Source organism: Sinocyclocheilus rhinocerous, unplaced genomic scaffold, assembly GCF_001515625.1.
Source record: "Sinocyclocheilus rhinocerous isolate Xijiao unplaced genomic scaffold, SAMN03320098_v1.1 scaffold293, whole genome shotgun sequence".
Classification (NCBI taxonomy): Eukaryota; Metazoa; Chordata; class Actinopteri; order Cypriniformes; family Cyprinidae; genus Sinocyclocheilus; species Sinocyclocheilus rhinocerous.
In genome coordinates, this window is record NW_015643297.1 from 165,614 (window position 1) to 187,316 (window position 21,703).

The 21,703-nt window shown below is 37.1% G+C and overlaps 1 protein-coding gene and 1 pseudogene across 3 annotated transcripts in view; both read left to right on the forward strand.

The window, feature by feature from the left end:
• Window positions 1-18: 18 nt before the first annotated feature.
• LOC107757296 (intraflagellar transport protein 81 homolog) lies at window positions 19-17,632 on the forward strand (annotated as a pseudogene).
• A 2,609-nt stretch (window positions 17,633-20,241) lies between these two features.
• The window catches only part of atp2a2a (ATPase sarcoplasmic/endoplasmic reticulum Ca2+ transporting 2a), a 28,124-nt gene continuing 26,662 nt past the window's right edge, over window positions 20,242-21,703 (forward strand). The window contains exons 1-2 of one of the 3 annotated variants that reach the window (XM_016574741.1): window positions 20,242-20,458; window positions 20,556-20,709. In XM_016574741.1, the coding sequence (XP_016430227.1) occupies window positions 20,592-20,709 (118 nt within the window). In that variant the 5' untranslated portion in view covers window positions 20,242-20,458; window positions 20,556-20,591. Of the gene's footprint in view, window positions 20,459-20,555; window positions 20,710-21,703 lie in introns of those variants that run through there. The other 2 variants (XM_016574740.1, XM_016574742.1) reach the window with 2 other exon arrangements.

Below are 21,703 nucleotides of genomic sequence, written 5' to 3' on the forward strand. Positions count from 1 at the left end.
TTTCTCTTTGGAGATGTGTTCGCGGTACACGCAGTTACACAGCGTATATAAGTATTTATTATTTTAATTTGGCTAAAGTCAAATAAAAAACGACATTCTGTGACAGCGCTCAGAGAACTAACGTTATACTCCGATAATCAACTCGACAATTAGCTAGTTGGGGAAAAAAAGTATGTTTCAAAGCTAGTGAGGGTTTTTTATTTCGTAGGTTTGAAACCCACAAACCCTTAAAGATGAGCGAACAGCTCAAATTTATCGTTGATCAGCTAAACAGGGAGCCTTTTAAGAAAAACCTCAATCTCATTACATTCGACTCTCTGGAGACAATGCAGTTGCTGCAGACTTTAAATGATGTTCTGGCTGAAATTGATCCAAAGGTAAGTCAAAAATCATCTTTATTATTAACTTACTGATACACAATATCAGTTAATTAATATAATACATAACGGTACATAACTGTATTCTTTGTGTCAGTATCTGTCATCTGCTTTTTATTATCTATATTATATTTGAGAGACTGGTGAGCTATACAGACCTTATCTGTCAGTTTTATTTATATATTGTAAGTGTGTTTTTAACACTTTATCTTGTCTCTTTATCTATCCATGTATCTTTTGTTTCAGCAAGCCATTGATATACGTGAGGAAATGCCTGAGCAGACAGCTAAGAGAATGTTTACTCTTCTGGGGATGCTGAAATATAAACCTCCTGGAGGAATGTCTGAAGTGTAAGACAGAAATAGTGCATGAAACTGGCCATATTTGGGTACCATATATATGGGAGCCAAGTTTGTTTTCTGCTATCCTAACAGAAAGATGAAATGGATTAAAAATTTAGACTTTGTACTCTTGTACATTTAAGTACTTCATATATCTTTGAAATGTGTATTCCTTCGACAGAAGCAGTTTTCGTCAGGGTTTGGTGACTGGCAGTAAGCCTGTGGTGCACCCCATCTTGCACTGGCTATTACAGAGGATTCCAGAGCTGAAGAAGAGATCGTACCTGGCCAGATTCCTCGTCAAACTAGAGATTCCTGCTGAGTTTCTCCAAGATGATATAATTGCTGAGACCTACCACCAGGTATGACTTTTGAACATATAGTGTATGTATATATTAACATAACACACAACATTATGTGCCCTCTAGAAGCTTGCGTTCTGCAAGTGAACGGCGTATTATTGTGCCATCTCAAAGAGGCACAAAATCACTTTCACTGACTTTTTCATTAACTGTTCAAATAAATAAAATAATAAACATATGGCTTAAAGTAATAGTTCACCCAAAAATGAAAACTGACACAACCTCAAGCAATCCAAGAAGTAAACGAGTTTGTTTCTTCATCGGAACAGATTTGGATGAGAGTCCAAACAGCTGATAAAAACGTCACAATAATCCACAACTTAAATTCAGACTCAATTAACATCTTGTGAAGTGAAAAGCTGCTCAAACTATCTTTCTGACGGCACCCATTCACTGAAGAGGATGCTGTGGTGAGCAAGTGATGTAATGCTAAATTTCTCCAAATCAGTTCTGTTGAAGAAACATACTCGTCTACATCTTGGATGACCTGAGGGTTAGTAAGTTTTCATTTTTGAGTGAACTATTCCTTTAAGCCTTTAAAAAACAACAACAACAAAAATGCGTTTAGATTCTATTCTATTCTATCTGTTTTGATCTTTAGCACACATTCTGGCACTTTACACACAGTGAGTGTAAACTGTTGTCTTTTTTTTAAAGACTATATATATATATATATATATATATTTAAAACATTATTTATTTAATTTATCAGAAATTAAATTAATAACATTTAATTTGAAAATGTATTGCTGGCAAATAATTAAATTATACAAATCAGTGTACCAAATTTTTATGATAAGCTTGCAAAAAATTGTAAAAAGAGCTCATATAATATTTTGAGTTATATGAAAAAAGTCCTAGGATATATTTTGTATAAATAATTATATATAATGAATTAATTATGTATTATTCAGTATAAATAATGATTGCTTACTTTAAAAAAAAATTGTCATTTGTTGTGAATGCTAAAGCCTCTTTTGTACCCTATACCTCCTATAGATTCTGTTTGTGTATTTTTGCATGATTTTAGATTATCAGATGTTTATTTTTTGTGCTTTATTCTAATGTTTTCATTCTGTTGTTTTTATAGTATGAGGAGCTGGTGGAGGGATTCAAGAACATCCACAAAGAGTGTGAACAGCTGAAGAGCTCAGGTTTCTCCACCGCTGAGATTCGGCGGGTAAGAAAGCCAGTGTTGCTGAAGTCCCATCTGGTCATGTAGAGTTTCACATTATATACACAATAATAATGTGTCGCTGCAGGACATTGTTGCAATGGAGGAGGAGAAGGACCAACTCATAAAAAGGGTGGAGCGGCTTAAAAAGAGGGTAAGAAAGACAGAATGCTACTGAATCTGTTTGTGAAACTAAATATAATTATGGAATCGCACCTGCAAATACACACATTTGCTGAGAACTATCAAAGTCAACTGCTGAGGTCATTGTTTTAAAGGCTTAAATGGAATAATGAATGCATTAAAATCCACACAAAATAAAGGACCACCATTGCATCTGAAATAAAAACAAAGTGGGTTTAGGTTGACTAATTATTTAACAATTATAAAATATTTTTTTCTGAAATAAATGTTCATAGCCACAAAAGTTCTGAAGCTCAAATCGGAGCTGAAAATTCGATGTACGCATATGATCATAACTCCTTGCAACTCCCAATAATACTATATATATATATATATTTTTAAACCATATTCAAAACCATTCCTGACAATTCACAAATTTAGAATAGAACATGTGAAACAGCTTGGTGATGCTGTTCTCGTCCACTAGGTGGAGGCAGTGTCAAACCACCAACGCATGCTGGAACTGACTGGCCAGCTAAGAGTGGAAAAGAAAGAGAAGAATCTCTTGCTCATCAGAAACAGGAGCAGAAAAACCAGGTACAGACAGTCTGAATATTTGCACGAATATGTCAGTTCCTATGTTTATGTCTGAAGAAACTCATTGTTGACTAATTAACAATTATAAAATATTTTTTTCTGAAATAAATGTTCATAGCCACAAAAGTTCTGAAGCTCAAATCGGAGCTGAAAATTCTATGTACGCATATGATCATAACTCCTTGCAACTCCCAATAATACTATATATATATATATTTTTTTTTAAACCATATTCAAAACCATTCCTGACAATTCACAAATTTAGAATAGAACATGTGAAACAGCTTGGTGATGCTGTTCTCGTCCACTAGGTGGAGGCAGTGTCAAACCACCAACGCATGCTGGAACTGGCCAGACAGCTAAGAGTGGAAAAGAAAGAGAAGAATCTCTTGCTCATCAGAAACAGGAGCAGAAAAACCAGGTACAGACAGTCTGAATATTTGCACGAATATGTCAGTTCCTATGTTTATGTCTGAAGAAACTCATTGGAGCTCCATGACCTATTTTCAATCAGTCATTTTCTACTGGACATTCTGATAGCTCAGGCTGTGTTTTGTCTCTCTTGTAGCTCTTCCAGGCAGAGCAGAGACTGCAGAGATGTCAGATCCAACTCAAAGACTTGCAGCAGGCTGGCGCAGATGAAAAGCCAGAGAGTAAGTTGCTATACTTAAGGACTCCTGTCGTAGAATGACTGAGTTTAAGCATAGGTCATGGGTTCGATTCCCAGTGCACACCCATACTAAAAAATGTATGTGAGTGATTCCTTAAATAAGATTATTTAAAAGTGCCCCTATTATGCCATTTCGAATATTGCCTTTCATGCAGTGTGTAATGTAGCTGTATGTGAATGTAAACGATCTGCAAAGTTGTAAAGCCAAAAGTGCACGATAAATAAAGTTATTGTCTCCCAAAAGAAAGAATTGACTAAACAAGTCGCCAGTAATTTGAATTCCACTTCTGTGATGGCTACACGTCACAGGGTAACAGATTTGCATAATGTTCTACGATGGCCAGCCGCGAACAACTTGACCCGCCCTCAAACACTGTAGCTTGTTCAAGTCGAGAAGACGCTGTGTCCTATGCTATGAAAGTCAATTCGTTTTATTTTCACTTCCGAAAGATTAGGCTGCAAAGAATCAGTGGTTAAAATTAATTTTTTCCACTGTACCACAGCAGTACAACCCCAATCTTTTTTGTGTTCCTGTCATTTTACTGACGACTGCTTCTCTAATCTCGGGGAGTTCAACATGGGATTTACAAAACACTTGCTCTTGAAAGATGATCAGTATCCTGTTTATTTAGACCAGCTGGCTCCACTGAATCACAACCTGTAAGTATGAAAAATAATAGATGTTTATATTTTCTATTGAGCATTCAAAATACGGAACTATGGCAATGGGCGTATCATTTCTGACACGGGCTATACACAGTAGACCAATCACAACAGACTGGGCCATCTGACCAATCAGAGCAGAGTAGGCTCACAGGTAGGAGGGGTTTAGAGAGACTTAGAATCTTAGAACTGCTTAGAACTAATCGTTGGAAAATAAGGTGATATTAAATGCATATTCTGAGAAAATGAAAGCATTTTTTGACCTTGCATGCATGTAAACCTATTGTAGGAGACTCCCAAAACAATATTAGGCACGTTAAAAATGGCATAATAGGGGCGCTTTAAACAAAAAACTTATTTTTCAAATATATATTATCTATACATAATGGTGATTATGGCTTATTACACTCTCACTGCAAAAGACAAGCGTTGTGGCACAGAGCGAGATCACTTTAGTACTTTTATTTATAAAGGTAACATGCATGTAATCCTAAACCACAGGCCTCATGAAGAGACTCGAAGAGGACATCAAGTTCAACTCCTACATGGTGTCTGCGAAGCTGCCCAGAGAGCTGGAGAGCATGAGAAAGGTGGTGCAGTACTTACAGAAGGTGGCGTCTGAGCCTGCTTTGGGCCAAACTGAACTGAGGGAGCTGGAGGACAAGGTCAGTCAGTGCGCATGGATTTGAATCTTAATGTTAAAGTCTGAACAGAGAAATCATTTTAATATGTTGATCTGGTGCTCAAAAACAGTTCCTATTATTATCAATGTTGAAAACCATTGTGGTGCTTAAAGAAAGTTAGGAATACAGTTTTTTCAGGGTTCTCTTATGAATAGAAAGTTCAAAAGAACAGCATTTGTTTGGAATATAAATATTTTGTAACATTATAGATGTCTTTTATTGTCACTTTTGATCAATTTAATGCATCCTTGCTTTTGAATGTAGTGTATATAGTAATGAAATGTCTTTTGTTCAGTAGATCAGAGAAACCAACACAGAGATCAACCAGCTGATTGAGAAGAGGATGATGCGTAATGACCCAATGGATGATAAACTCTCTTTGTTCAGACAGCAGGTTAGATGTTATCTCTTTTTTCCCCTTTCATCACCTACTTGAGGTAGGGTTTATTTTTGGTAGGGCGATTTCTGCCCAAACTTTGTTTTGCAGGCTATCTTTATTCATGCAGGGTTGAGTAATATGTGATTTAGTGTTTGCCCCTTAAGCCTTTGATGCCCATCTTGCCCAGAATGGAAACACAGGATAGAGGTGACCATGTGGCCTTCATACCTGTATGGAGAGATGATGCACTTGTCCTGCATGTCTTTGAACTTGAAAGAATGTTTGATGTTCTCTGATTTGCTAATACAACAATGGGCATTTATTTCATAAGTAGTTGCCAGATGTCCATTATCATAGCCTATTACATGGCTCTTTTGATTCTGATTGGTCAGTGGCGGCATTCTGATGTCAAATATTTTTGTATAACAACTAGACTGTATAATTGACCTTTGTCCCAGGCAACTGATCATCCTACATACAGTGGTTTCCAAAGGTCTATGGGGCCATTGACACAAAATATGTTTTTGCATTTAAAAATGCGAAATGCTGGGCAGTGGAATAGAAAAAAGGTCTAGAGATGTGTTTTTTTAAAAGGCACACTTCTTTTTACTTAATTACTGTGTTTTTCAATCGCCATTTCAAACACGTCCATCTATCACGCGTTTACATAGAAAAACAATGTAAAAGCAGTGCAGTAGAATGCAAAACCACATTCTAAAACCACCACTAGTGAGAATTTTGCATTACATTTGTTTATCAGCATAGTGTTGAGTTTGTCCGTCTTTTGCTTGAATGTGCTCCAGCATGATTTTAGATGTTCCAGAGGGAAAACAAATATGTAAAAAAAATAAAACTAAATAAACTTACTAAAACTCTCTAATATTCTAATTTAAATTAAGAAAATGTGGGAGTCAATAAAGCAGCAAGAAGTTATTTAAAAAAAAAACATTTAAAACACATTTAAAATATAATTAATTTGTGTGTTTAGGCTGCTATTATAGTCCATAAGAAGGAGGCCAAGGTGGAGGAGTTGCAGGAGGCCCGTGAGGAGTTGGCGGCTGTGGAGAGAGAACTGAACATGAAGAGCAGTCAGGCACGAGAGCGGAGCGGGGCGGAGCGGAGCTGATCCGTGGAGATGAGGTTCTGAAAACACACAGTCACTATCCACAACACATAGAAACACAGCTGCAAGTGCTTCAGGGTATACACACAAACTCATTCTGTTCTATTTAAAAAATATTACAACATTTATTGTGTTAAAACTTTATTGTGTTACATTAATATACTTTTGCAATGTATATACCTAAATCACCAGAATTGGCTTGTTTCATGTGCAATAGAAAACCAAATTTGCAAGGCATAAAAACATATAGTATGTACACTTAAAGGATAAGTTTGCAGATTTCCAACCAGCTTTGTTTTGTTACAATGGCAGTTGGGTATGTAAATGAGCAGTGTGTACTCCTCTGTGTTATTTGTGCCATTTATTTGCTAGGAAAATTCTGCCAGATGCACATTTGCACCATCAGGTGTAATTTTGCTGGTTTTGACAGCTCCAGGGCTTTTTTTTAAAAAACTAGATCAAACTTCTGCATTTTGTTTACTCCTTTCCGGATCAACAGAAGGATGGCACCAAAATCAAAAGTTTTTGGGAAAAGAGAACACCACTGCCCATTTTCTCTTTTTTTCCTAATCATGTAGGACCTATTTCAAACCATTTTTCAGGTTTCTACTGCATAGACAGGCAAGTTTTATTAAAAGCCCATCTTGCCAGTGGTGAATTAGCCCTTTAAGCGGCACTGCTCCAATAGGGCAGGTGACAGTTATGTCATCTGGCTCGAACTTTCTCACACTGACCCCGGAGCCAGAGCTGTAATGTTTTTTCCCAGGACATTTCCCAGAGTAACTGTCAGTGATGAACAGGCCTGTGTCTGTTTCTGAGACCTGTGAACTATCCTGTCCTCAGTTTTTGCTGTCTGTCTGCAATTTTTTATTTTTTAACAAGCAGACGTTCCATTCCCTGGCTGGCCTTGGGCAGAGATATTTGCAGGCCGAGCAGATAGAGCGTCTCCCTGGCTAAAATAGCCACCATCCCTCCCCCAATTCTGGACTTCCTGCGATTTTATCAGCCTCTCCATGATAACACTCACTTCTGTCCATGGCTCATCCAACCGTGAACAGCAGCAGACAAGTGATGGATAGCTGAAACTATAGAGAGAGTATGTGTCTATACATGTGATAGGGATGTGCAAGTCTGAGCCTCTGAAATAGGCAATAACCAAGTATGGTCAACTTGTGGCACAATGTAGAAGGAAGAATGGCTTTTGGAGCAGTGGGAGACCCAGCTATGACTCAAATTAAATAATCACAGGTAGATGATGGGAAAAAAGAAAGAAAGAAAAAGTAAGAAACAGTTCCATGTTCCCAGGGTTAGGGTTATGATTCGTAAATGTGATTTCCAAAATTTTCTGCTTATTTCTAAACTTAATAAAAATAAGATTAATTGAGTTAACAAACATTTTGAAAAGGTATTCAAAAGATGATTTATTTTTTATTTTTATTACAATACTGAAAGCAAAGTTAGATAAGAGAATATAGTTTTGTTTGCATTTTAGTAAATAAAAAAATGATTAAATCCTGATCCACACTCCTTGGTGGCAGTAATGCATCTTATGATGTATGCCAACTGCCACAGAAATCCCTAATAAGAAGAAGGACCCTGCGAACATACATAGATGGTTCTGTAGGTCTGTCTTGTGTTTTTCAGTTCTTCATATTCACACACACACACACCCTCGTGTTTCCCTTAAATGAATATTCTGGGTTCAATACAAATTCAACTCAATCAACAACAGTTGTGTTATAATGTAATTACTACAAAAATGAATTTCTATTAATCCTCTTTTTCTTCAAAAAAGCAAAAATCCTATTGTGAGACACTTAAGGCTCAGGTATACTTTTTGTCATGTCCCGCTCCGTCTCGCACACAGTTGCACACACAGGTCTTTCATAATGTTTTCTTTTCACAATGAGCATGGATGGAATCGGCTTGTTCTTTTAAAGGGGTCATATGATGCTGCTAAAAAGAACATTATTTTGTGTATTTGGAGTGCAAGGATACAAAAACTGGCCTGCTTGGGAGACAGAGCAGAACATGGACAAGAAGTATACTTTTGGCTTTAAAGTACAATGAAATTGAATCAGGCCAGAGTTCACCAAACGTGACCTTTGTAACATTCATGTTTGGTGAACTCTGACCTACGAATTTGAACTATGTGAAGACGTGATCAATAGAATTCAATTCAATTCAAGTTTATTTGTATAGCGCTTTTCACAATACAAATCGTTGCAATTTAAGCAACTTTACAGAAAATTAATTTTCTACAATATATTTAGTAGTAGCTTGTCAGTGGTGACTGTCAATACTTTTTTTGCAAGAAGGAACACAATTGAGCAGACACAAATTTTTCACAAATTTTAGACATAAAAGGAAGATTTGAAATGGGTCTGTAATTTGCCAGTTCACTAGGATCTAGTTGTGGTTTCTTAATAAGAGGCTTAATAACCACCAGCTTGAATGGTTTTGGGACGTGACCTAAAGATAACGATGAGTTAATAATATTGAGAAGCGGTTATTCTGCTACAGGTAACAACTCTTTCAGTAATTTAGTGGGTACAGGATCTAATAGGCATGTTGTTGGTTTAGATGCAGTGATAAGTTTATTTAGCTCATCCTGTCCTGTATTTGTAAAGCACTGCAGTTTTTCTTTGGGTGCGATGAATGAAGCTGAAGTAGTAGATGCTGTAGAATCAAAATTTGTTATTGTATTTCTGATGTTATCTATTTTATCAGTGAAGAAATTCATAAAGTCATTACTATTAAAATGTGTCGGAATATTTAGATCGGGTGGCGTCTGGTTATTTGTTAATCTAGCCACTGTGCAAGCACGTCTAAACACAAAATGGCTATTCTTTCCTTGAAATAACAGAAAGTGCACTGCTTCCCAAGATGGCTTTTTAAACTGAGCTTGTTTGACAAATAGTCACTGTTGTGTGGCAATTTATAAAAGCGTGACACAAACCCCTAAATAAAAACCATGGATTGTTTTGGTTATTTTCTATGAGTTTGCATAGAAGAACAATACAGCACCGTGTGACAGACTTTAAAGCTACAGATTTGCAGTGGTGCAGGAAAGTGGAGTAGATTGTATATTTTTATGTTTTTTATATTTATGTTGAATTTATACTTTAAAAAAAGACGCCACAGAGTGTGACGTCATATAAAATGTTGCAGTATCGAAAAAGTCTAGTGTGACCGCTGCTTTAAAACTCTAAAATGACTCAAATATCAAATGCTACATAAGTGAATAATTAATATAAGAGACAAAGTGAAATTATTTTTGTGGTAATCCGCGTTATGCAACAAATGCTGTCGGTTAAGCTCAACTTATATTGAACCTGCAATAGAGCATTTAAATGCTCATGTGTTTCGATTGTTTGCAATGAGGGAACTTGAGAACACAGCAAGGTATTATTGTTGCTCCCCTCCAAAACCGCACCAACCTTGTCTGCCCTTGCTGTCCCAAAATACACAAAGCATAAACTCTCACACACAATCTCTGCATGCCCCAAGTGACATACGGCACATTGTGTGATTTCTGAGTTTGCTCTCCGGTGCCTCTCAACATTTATAGCCATTGGCAGTACTGACAGAAGAATAGCCTGAGCGAATGAGCTGCCAGATGAAGATGTTTTTTGTCCCTCTGGCTGCATGCCTGCGGGCTCAGGTTTCTTTTGTTGAGATCCATTGAGATGTCCCAGCGGCACCCTGGTTTGCCCCTTCTTCACACCCACTCATTCCTCAGAGCTGATTTCTCCTAGAGATTCTCACTTTTTCCAGAAACAGCCAAGGCCTCAATGTTCCCCTGACTTTGTCTCAATGCATCCCTTATCCCTGCACATGTACATTCAGCTCAGGTGGTGTTTGCTTATCATTACCATTTTCCTATTTGAGACGGTGGCTTTGCTTTGCTTGTAGTCATTAGTGAGACACAGTCACTCAACCAGGGCTCATTGTGTGTTGTGATCTGTGTTTATCCCTTCTGAAATATCCAATGTCACATTTTCTCATTGCACAGCAGATTATTCTGACGCTGATTCTTCTGATTTTAAACAGCATTTCACTTTTCCTTTTTTTTTTTTATAATTATGTATACGGATTTGATGACCTAAAATTAAACTATGATTAATTGTGAAACTACATGAGTGCTTATGTCTTTAAAAAGTAATTTGTCACACCACAGGAGCATTTAAAATTAACTAGTGAAGACAAAAGGGAGATTAAAAATAGTGAAAACTTGCATGAAGTGCAGAACAGTTAAACAGTTATTTCTTGTCCATTTTGTCCTTATTTTCTTATTGTTCTTTTTTCATTTATTGTCCTTTTCATTTTATTAATGTTTTTTATGGTTCTTTTTTCATGTCTTAAGATTTAGATTTTTTGTGTTTTTATCCGTTTTTTTAGTTTAAGCGTTATGTGGCCAAGATGCATGGCAAGAGCAGCACTTATAAGAAGAAACGTTAGGAGATCGCTGAGCTGAAGGTGGAGTACGGTGTTCTACAGAGGACTGAAGAGATCCTGAGAGAACGACACACAGCTGGACAACAGCAGCTAGTAAACACATATTTATTAATCATTCTGTCGTTCTTTCTGTCCGCAGTGTCTATAAACGTTCTTACTTTGTTCAAATGTTTTTTGAGCTTTCAAAGAAGTGTTTTTTAAGCCAAACTTTGCTTCATCATTTTCAAATTACAATCATATGTATTTCTTTAACTTCAATTTATTTTAATTCCACCTCCTTACATTCAAATCCAAATTGCAATTCTGCATCCTGTTTGTTACATCAATTCAAATTGAATTCAAATTCAGGAACTGAAATTGAATATAGTACCCTGCTTAAAGTCCACCTTTGTTCTGCTTACATCACTAGTGTTTTAGCTTGTGTCTATCAGCATATCATTTCACCATCTTATACGCACTGGTACATAATCTACCTTCCCTGTACCCGTCCCTGTCTATTCAAATTGCATTAACGCTGAAGCTACAGCACCTTCCTGGAAATGACTTCACACCTCTGAACCCTCCCTGTCTCTGACTCTATCAGCAAGCCCATTTGACGCAGAAAGGCTGAGCTTGGGCTATTTATGATCCCGGCATTTGCTCCCTGTCTGCGTCCCATGCTGTTGTTTTTTGAGTAGGGGAATTTTCGTCCTCCGTTTTGCGGTTGGTTGCACGAGCCTGGGCCACCCCTCCTTTTGGCACCTGATCCCCTCAAATGACCTGGGCATCAGTCATGTTATGTGCATCTGCATAAAGAGCATTACAAATGCATCAGCCATTAAAATATGTCCTCTTGTTATGAATAATGATTGTACCCAATAGAAATGAAGGATTGACATGATATAGATAGAATTACATTAATTGAAAAAAGTCAGTTATCACCTTCAGTAGTGACATACAAAGTATTTACCAAACTAAATTGAACTGACCACAGAACTAATACAAACCGAACTGTGAATAGGTTGTACCGCTACACCCGTAATATTTGCAAAGTTCTTCATTTTCCCTGATTAGTCTGAAATGTCTAGATGAAGGTAAGTTGAGTTGTACTGAAGTGTCAAAATGCGATTAGTCATGTAATCTTCCCAGACATAATGCTCAGCACATTTTTAGTCCTATTATAAAAACCATAGCCGTTAGTTTTAGCTTGACCTGTGAAGTTCCCTCTGTACATGGAGAATAAAGTGCTTTGCTCTGCGATTTATAGCTTTGAGTCCTGGCTGTCTGTACAGACACGACCCTTCAGAAAGTGTTTGGGTATGACACTGCGGACACATCCTGCAGACTGCGGACACAAGAGGATCTTTTCTTGCTGTAAATAGTCTGTTTGAGCACTTTCAATCTGGTTTCAAGGCTGCCCACAGCACTGAATCTGCCCTTTTGAGAGTGTTATCCTATGGAAGCTTGTTTCCACCAAGGGATAAAGAATTATAGGTTTATATCTCATAAGTTGGACGTTTTTTAGATATAAACACAGAATTGCAGAAAAAAAGTCAGAAATGTGAGATATAAACTCTTTTTGTGAGATAAAAAGTCTCAATTACCTTTATTATTTTATTCTGTGGCAGAAACAGGCTTCCGTAACATCCTGACAAAACTGTATTCACTGTTGTTTCATATTTCAGAATATCAGAAAATAATCATTACTTTCTAATCCAATAATCAGAATATTCATTAGCATATAATTTAAGACGGGACTTGTTTTTATCGGCTGCCTGTAATATAGTTGGTAATTTTGGTCACAAAAGCAGACATGAAAAGTAATTTAAGAGGCAGAGACCATTATTACATTTTGATGAAATATAATGAAAATATTTTATTTTAGAATGTTCTGATGAATCATGCACATTGACCAGGGACATTTATTATGTAGGTAAATATGGTCAATTTTGATTTCATTATAAGATTGTTGCGACAAAGGTTGGCTAATATGGTTCAGATCTTGTTTGTTTTGTTGTGGGATGAAATTATGCAGCTCGCAGTTAAAATGTTTTTCAGTAACATTGATTGTTTACTATATGCAAATAATCAAACTGAGAAACATTTCAGTAAGGAATCTAATCAAATTGACAAGGCAAATAAACATTTGTTCTATTTATGCTTTGCTTGTGTTCTGGTGTTCAGCAATCTCTGGAGGCTCAGCGGGGCATCTCGGGCTACAGCGATACTCAGGAAGAGCTGGAGAGAGTCTTACTTTCTAAATAATCAGAATATTCATTAGCATATAATTTAAGACGGGACTTGTTTTTATCGGCTGCCTGTAATATAGTTGGTAATTTTGGCCACAAAACAGACATGAAAAGTAATTTAAGAGGCAGAGACCATTATTACATTTTGATGAAATATAATGAAAAGATTTTATTTTAGAATGTTCTGATGAATCATGCACATTGACCAGGGACATTTATTATGTAGGTAAATATGGTCAATTTTGATTTCATTATAAGATTGTTGCGACAAAGGTTGGCTAATATGGTTCAGATCTTGTTTGTTTTGTTGTGGGATGAAATTATGCAGCTCGCAGTTAAAATGTTTTTCAGTAACATTGATTGTTTACTATATGCAAATAATCAAACTGAGAAACATTTCAGTAAGGAATCTAATCAAATTGACAAGGCAAATAAACATTTGTTCTATTTATGCTTTGCTTGTGTTCTGGTGTTCAGCAATCTCTGGAGGCTCAGCGGGGCATCTCGGGCTACAGCGATACTCAGGAAGAGCTGGAGAGAGTCTCCGCTATCAAGAGCGAGCTGGACGAGATGAAGGGACGAACGCTGGACGACATGTCTGAAATGGTGAGCTGGGCAAGGCGGATTGGATAATGATGCATAGCTCTCATCTTGAAATGTGTTGTTTCCTCCAAATGTTCTGTTCTGTTTTGGGAGACTGTCAATATGCATATTACATTGGGGAACGTTAATAAAGTCATAAACTTTCTAGAGGAGTTTATTTTGCCACAGTGGTGCACAGTTTGTCTGATACATTTCCCTGATAATCAGAGATAAACAAGATAAACCGAGTCAGTAGAAGTGATTTGGGCAAAAGCTAATTAGAGTTTTAATCATTATCTTTATTATGAGATACACTACCATTCATAGGTTTGGGGTCAATAAGCTTAAAATAATAATAATTAATAATAATAATAATAATACTTTCATTAAGCAAGAATGCATTAAATTGACCAAAGTGCTGTTCTTTTGAACTTTTTAGTCATCAAATAATCCTGAAAAAATGTATCACGGTTTCCATAAAATTAAAGAAGCACAACTGTTTTCAACATTAATAATAATAAAAGAATAAGAATACTAACTGTTTCATAATCACCAAATCAGTATATTAGAATGATTTTTGAAGGATCATGTGACATCACATGAATAAATTAGATTTTAAAATAGATTACAATAGAAAGGTTATTTTAAAGTGTAATAGTATTTCACAATAATATTACTGTTTTACTGTATTTTTGATCAAATAAATACAACCTTGGTGAGCATAAGAGACTTCTTTCAAATTCATTATTTTTGATAGATAATATCGGTAATTTTCCATAACATTTTGTTGATTCTCTCTCAGGTCATCATCTGTCATGAAGATTTGTGTTTATTTCAGGTAAAGAAGCTGAATTCAGTGATAGCACAGAAGAAGTCTGCTCTATCTCCTCTGATAAAGGACCTGAGAGCTCTGAGACAGGAACACGCGGTGAGTGACTGTTTAGTGTCAAGTGAGATACTGAAGATACAAAGCCATTTGTTTCTCTCCCCAATACTGAGAATCACTATCTACTACAAAGAGCCAATCAGCATATCAGCTCTGTCAGAACTGCATTCTCTTTTGTTTTGCTTGTTAAAACAGGAGCTCGCTCCAGAATATGAGCAAAAAAAGACTCAGTATGACACCTGTGCTGTAGGACTGGAGAGCAACAGGTCCAAGCTGGAACAGGTATGATGGGGCTCAACCTGTCACGTGTGCACACACACGAGGGACGAGGAGACGCTGGAGAATACTTTACACAAGACTTTATTCGTAGGAAGGAACCAAGGGAGACGAACTCAGGAAGACGTATACAGGAAGACCTTCAACATCGGACAGAGAACTAGGGACTGGGAACACTTTATATACACACACACACACACACACACACAGGAGGAGGGGATGACGAGACACACCTGGGAGCCATGACACATCAAGGGAAACACCTGGGAAGAAATCAACTTAAATTAGGACAGGACTTGGAAACAAACCAAATAAGGGCATGGGAAGGCACATGGGGAGCAGGACACACACGAAACATGGAACAGAGTCTGACACAACCAGGGTTGTGTAACATTCATACTGTAATGAGAGTTTCTTTTAATTTATAGATTTTTTTGTTTTGTTTTGAACTGTAATTATTCTTCCTCTTAGTCCAGTTCAGATTCAAGTTCAACATCCTGTGGATGTTCAAATTCCAACTCATAAATTCAAAGATAGCCAACCTTGGTCTCAACTTGACTGTTTTAGCATCTTATGAAACAAAATTGAATATACCTGAGCAGGCAATGATTTAATGTCCCGATGTTATACAGGAAGTGAGGGTACTCAGGGAAGAGATGGCACAGGAAGAAAGCCGATATCATCACATTAACTGCATGAGAGAGGTCAAATCCATCTTCCTCTCAGACATCAGAGATTTCTAGTCCTGTGGTTTTCTCTCACTCTCCCCCCGGCCTCTCCTTCACAGATTATTGAGAGTCAAATGCAGAGAGCGGCAGATCAGAGTAAGATCAATCAGTCAATGGACTTACAGGTGCGGAGGACAGCTCTCAGGTGAGAAACTGGAGATATATCTGCTATAGATAAACCTAAAAGCTCCAGTGAAAAGACAGGCGTGCACACAACACATGAATTCATGCTTCATAACTGACAAACAAATGATCCCTGAGAGACTCTTTTGAGCTGGCAGCTCTCAGCACGCCTGCCTGCCTACTGCTCAGAACCGTTGTTGTTTTTCTTCATGTCTTTTGTTTCAGTTATGCTTCAAGTATCTATTCACCCATTCCTGATCCATGCAGCCTACACATTCGAAAACTTTAGCAGATATTCTGCTAAACGTGGAGGCGGGCGATAGCCTTGTGGTTAAGGATTTAAGCTGTTAACACAAAGGTTACAGGTTCAATCCTAAGTAGGAGTGACTCAGGAATTGGCGAATTGCTGTAATCATAAGTCATAAGTTATTTTACCATTGTCAGGTTAGATTTGTTTTCCTTCCAAGCAGAGCAATAAGGTTTATTTGGATTAACATTAACAGAAATTAAAAAATAGCTATAACTTCAATTTAAATTAAATGAAAATAAGAACTTTTGTCTTTGCAACTAATGGAAATTAAGTTTGGTGTGCGCAACAGACTAATAATAAGTTGTTTTTCAAAGATGATCATTAATTTCCTGCTATAAATCTAATTTTCATGTGCACATAAAATAAGGCTTTGAAAGACTTGAGAAATAGTGTGCAAGGCATGTGGATTTTTTATGATACTTTTATGATGTTTATCATAATTTTTTGGAGCTTGACTATATGGTTTTACTGTATGAAAAAGATCCACTATATGGTTTTAGTGAATGGAAAAGAGCAGCTTGGACATAAAAAAAATAGTCAAACAGGTTTGGAAAAACATGAGAAATTAAACTAAACTAAAACAAGTATTCTTTTAAGGAATCACTGTATATCCTTCCCTTACAGAGAGAAGTACATTGCGAACACAGCAGAGCAGGAGTCCTTGGGCAAGGTGAGGAGACTGTCTTTGACCATCTGTCTAACCTCTCTGACTCATAACTTAGTTCCATCAGGTCATTTACTTGTCTTTATCTCATCTGTCGGGGTCAACTTGGTGTTAGTTAAGGGCGGAGGGCCTGGCCTCTGTGATAATTCCGCCAAACTGTGTGGAGCATGCGATCAGTGTCGCTCCACATCGTGCCAGTGTTCGAACAAAGCTTGTGTAATCATTGCCCTGATGTACAACCAGTGGACCACCCTCTCAGCACGGTGGAAAGAGAGACGACAGCATGCCAAACACTCCCATAACTGCCCATCCTGCCCTTTAACTTGTTTACAGCTGCTACTTTACAAGCGTTCTGAATCCATTAATTATGCCAAAATTGACTGCCGGCACGTGGGTACAATAAATGTAATGGCTCTGCAAGAATTTGAGATTCGGATAAGGTATAATGGGTCTTTTTTTTTTTTGCACCAGGCATGCTTTGAACATACGTAAATTATTGTTTTTATATCCAATTAGAGTCGGAACATGTAGCACTAGGCATTTTTTCAAAGCCGATGAACATTGTGTCTCTGGGCTTGCAGGTTCTACGTCAGCAGGTGAAGCAGGTGCGAGAGAACCAAGAGCCCAGTATGAGACAGATGAAGATGTGGAAGGACCTGGAGACGCTGTTGGAGTGCAAGAAGCAGTGCTACCTCAAGGCTCAGAGTCAGGCGCCTATTGGGCACGTCATCCAGTATGTTGGCAAGGATATGCTGGTTCTGTGATGCCCTCTTAAAACTTGTCTTTCTGGTCATTAATATATGCATTACATAAATCATTGTATACATTATTGTATACGTACAATTGTATGTACATTCATTTGTATTTTAAAGGAATAGTTAAAATAATAGTTTAAAAAAAAAAATGAAAATTTGCTGGAAAAATTACTCACCCAGGGCATCCAAGAAGTAGATGAGTTTGTTTCTTCATCTGAACAGATTTGGAAAAAATTAGCATTACATCACTTGCTCACCAATGGATCCTCTGCAGGGAATGGGTGCCGTCAGAATGAGCGTCCAGACAGCTGATAAAAACATCACAATAATCCACAACACACAACTGGCCAAAATACTAGTCCATAATAACACTTCCTTCAGTGAAAAAGTCCACCACCTGTTGTCCTCTTACATCAAAATATACATATTTGTTTAAAACTGTTTTGGTAAACAGTGCTTGATCTGTGCATATTTCTCTCCTGATTCAGACAACATGACTTTTTCACTGGAGCAATCAGTATTATTGATAGAGGACTAGTATTTTAGTCAGAAACAACGATTTGAAGTTAGAAACGTCTTAATGTTGTATTTGTTTCTTACAAACAAGCATAATTAATAAACTGGAGTCATGTGGATTATTGTGATGTTTTTATCAGCTGTTTGGACTCTCATTCTGACGGCACCCATTCAGTGCGGATCCATTGGTGAGAGAAATTTATCCAAATCTGTTCCAATGAAGAAACAAACTCATCTACACCTTGGATGGCCTAAGGGTGAGTAAATTTTCAGCAAATTTTCAATTTTGGGTCAAATATTCCTTTAAAACTGTATATTATTTAGTACATATAAATGCATTCTGAAGTGAAAAGAACTCATTTAATGAGAGTTGTCTGGATAAGAGGGTTCAAAACTCTCTGACACACTAACTTCCAACAAGTCCTTAGTCTCAGTTTTGACACGTCTTCAAGAACAGAGCTCCAGTCTATGTGTCCAAAGATAATGCCCTACAAAGTGCTACACTTTGGATGCGTCCACGCTCCAGGTTATTTTGGGAAACAACAACCATGACCTTGGGTAGAAGAGCTGTCCAATTTAGGAATTCAGTTGGATCTCCTTTTGTTGCTCTGTCAGGGTAGTGCTACAGTAGTAAACAGTCTGACTTGTCCAGTCATCATGCGTGAATAGCTTATTTACTAAATGTTAATTTTCTTTTTCTGTCTTTTTCCACTGTATGGACAAGTGAGAAGACCGCTAGGCTAGTTCACTTCTGTATTTTTTTTTTTGGAAAGCTATAAGAATTGTTGTATCATAAAGTCACACACATTGTAAATTAAAGATTTATACAATTATGCAGTTATTGTATCTATTTTTTAGACTGTATATTGACCCTGCAGCTACAGGTGCCATTCTGGTGATACTTCTTAGAATTTCCAGTAAAACTTTCTCTCTTTCTTTCTCGGTCTGGTGCATCCATCCAGAATGTCATTGTTTGGATGAGAATCAATATCACCACAGCATACCCATAAGCATATATAAATGGATCCTTTCTATAAAAATGGATATGCTAGAGCTCCAGGGTGGTAATTCATTCATTTATTCATATATTTATAATATAATAATATGCATAGGTCACCCTGAGTAGTTGTAAGCACTGCATCCTGGCATACTGATGCGTATTCATGTGTCTGCAGTATAATGGACATCTGGCTGATTAAATGATTTAATACTGAGTCTCATTCAAATTGGCCACATCATAATCACAATTATTTTTTCTTTTATCAACAATTAGAATAGAATAGCTAATGTTTTATTAGTTTTACATTGCAAAAGGGTGTATGAGGTGATAAAAATTTGTTTTAAAAAATTGGGTAGTTCTTAAAAATGTAATATTTGTATCCACGCTGATTTCATTTTTTATACCCTTTTCTACTTATGAGTAAAAAGTACTAAAATGCTTTAGTTTAACCTTGAATACATGTGAGTGAACATTAATCATTATTTTCATGAAAACACACACACATGTTTGAGAAACATCGTCATGTTTTCTAATGACCTGAACACAAATGCAATAAAAATGAGCATTTGTGATATTTTTAATGGCACAGTGCAGAAGGTCTAAAAGGGTCCTTTCTATTTGGGGTCCTTTCTTTCTTATGATTCTTATAAATGATAAAATGTCAAAATTGTGTGTATGTGTGTAGTATATATATATATATATATATATATATATATATAAAATCACACTTTTAATAAAAGCTTAAATTTACTCTAAAAATTCTTTATTCAATCATTCCAAACAGTTACACCAATATGAAAATCACTTTTCGAGACATTGAAAACATTACAGAGATATCTTTGCATCAATGTATTTTTTAATAAATTTATCCGAACCGTTACGTCACTGACCCATATATATTATAGGCTATATATAGAGACACAAAAAGTAAAATACTAAGGATATAAAAAAGAAACACACGTGTTTCAGCTTTCACAAACAGACAGCTTTCTAAGAACACCGTTTACCTGTGGGTTCAAGCATCCACCTGCGTTGAAGAGGCGGGGCAAAAGTGAAATCAGGCGCGTTGAGTGGCAATCTCTTAAACCAATAAGCAAACGTCTGCTCAATATACGTCAGTGCTGCTCGAGCCAAAGACGATTGATTGGATGTCGATGGGCTCCCTGGACACTCGCTGTCCAATCATCGTCCTCCACATGCGGCAGCGAGGCAGTAGTGAGGCTCCTGCAATAAAACAAGAGTAAACGCCGCTTCCATCACCGCTGAACGGGAGAGAAAGACGGCAAAAGGGGTCGACCGTCACATTTCCAGGCAGGCAGAGGCTTGGACGGGGGGTGAATGTGATGTACTAAGCAAGGATCTTTTCTTTTGGCTTCCACTGACTCCCAGTTCTTTGGGGGAAATAGAAGAACTCATCTGTTTGGATAAAACTCCTGGAAGGTGCATTTGCCCGTCTCAACTTTCTACATATGTTCTACATTGGATGTCAATGCATGTGTCACTCATAGGCATATTCGTATCTATTTTTCTGACCAAGGCAGATTCTTGAGAGGGATTCTCTTCCCATCTAACCATGGAGAATTCTCACACCAAGAGTGTGGAAGAAGTTTATAGTTATTTCAGCGTCAACGAGAGCACGGGACTGACTTTAGACCAAGTGAAACGGCAGAAAGAGAAATGGGGTCCCAACGGTACGTCTGATACTTTTGTGTTCTTCACGGCCAGAGACGCGCGACAGACAATTTGAAGTTGAAATGAAATTGTTACATTTGTTGCAGTCAGCCGGCTGGAGCGTTCGAAACGGCTGACTTCATCAAACACGTTTTTATGGCAAGCTGCTGACACATTGATTAAAAAAAATCAAACTAGTATCGGTTTTATGCTACTAGTACTTATTTAAATTACTAGTAAACAATTCAGTAGTGACTAGTATATTGTTCACTTCTGTAGTTTAGGTACTAGTACTTATTTTTAGTTACTTTCACCATTTTACTTGGTTTTCCTAAATTATAGACACTAGTTGTTAATTCCATTTGTTACTTTCAGCGTTTTTAAGTTTATTGGTAAGATAGTTAATAGTAGTCATCCTGACTAGTCATTGGCAAGTAAAGTAGTAATTGCAGCTAGTGAGATGCCAGTAACATCTGGGATTTATTAGTACGGCTGGGTATCGTTCAAAAATTTTCGATACCGATACCTTGACTTCGATACAGTTCCTGAACGATACTTTTTTCGATACCAATTTTATTAAATAAATTAACAAGATTACATTATCTAAAAAAAAAAAAAAACGGTTTTATTTTTCAGCTATACAAACTCCAAGACTCATCTCCTGAGCCACTGCACAAAGGAACAAAATGTAACCAACATTCTAATGTAGCATGATGCTACAGTTTGCATGAATGGTCACATAACGCACGCTTTCGGTCGTGTAGTATGAACGGACATCTGCATATGATCGGAACTCCACGCAGCTCCCGCGCTACTCTCCATTGGAAATGAATGTCGCTTGTCGGAGATATTGGATAGCCGGCTTGAAACGCAGGGGAAACGCCAGTATGACGAGGATCATTTTCATTTTAAAACAAACGCACCAGTGTAAATGTAGCCTTACATCTAAGGGCCGCTTTGTGATATCACAACACCCGGAAAACAAACGCTGTAGTCCAAACGAGCCGTTCGCTG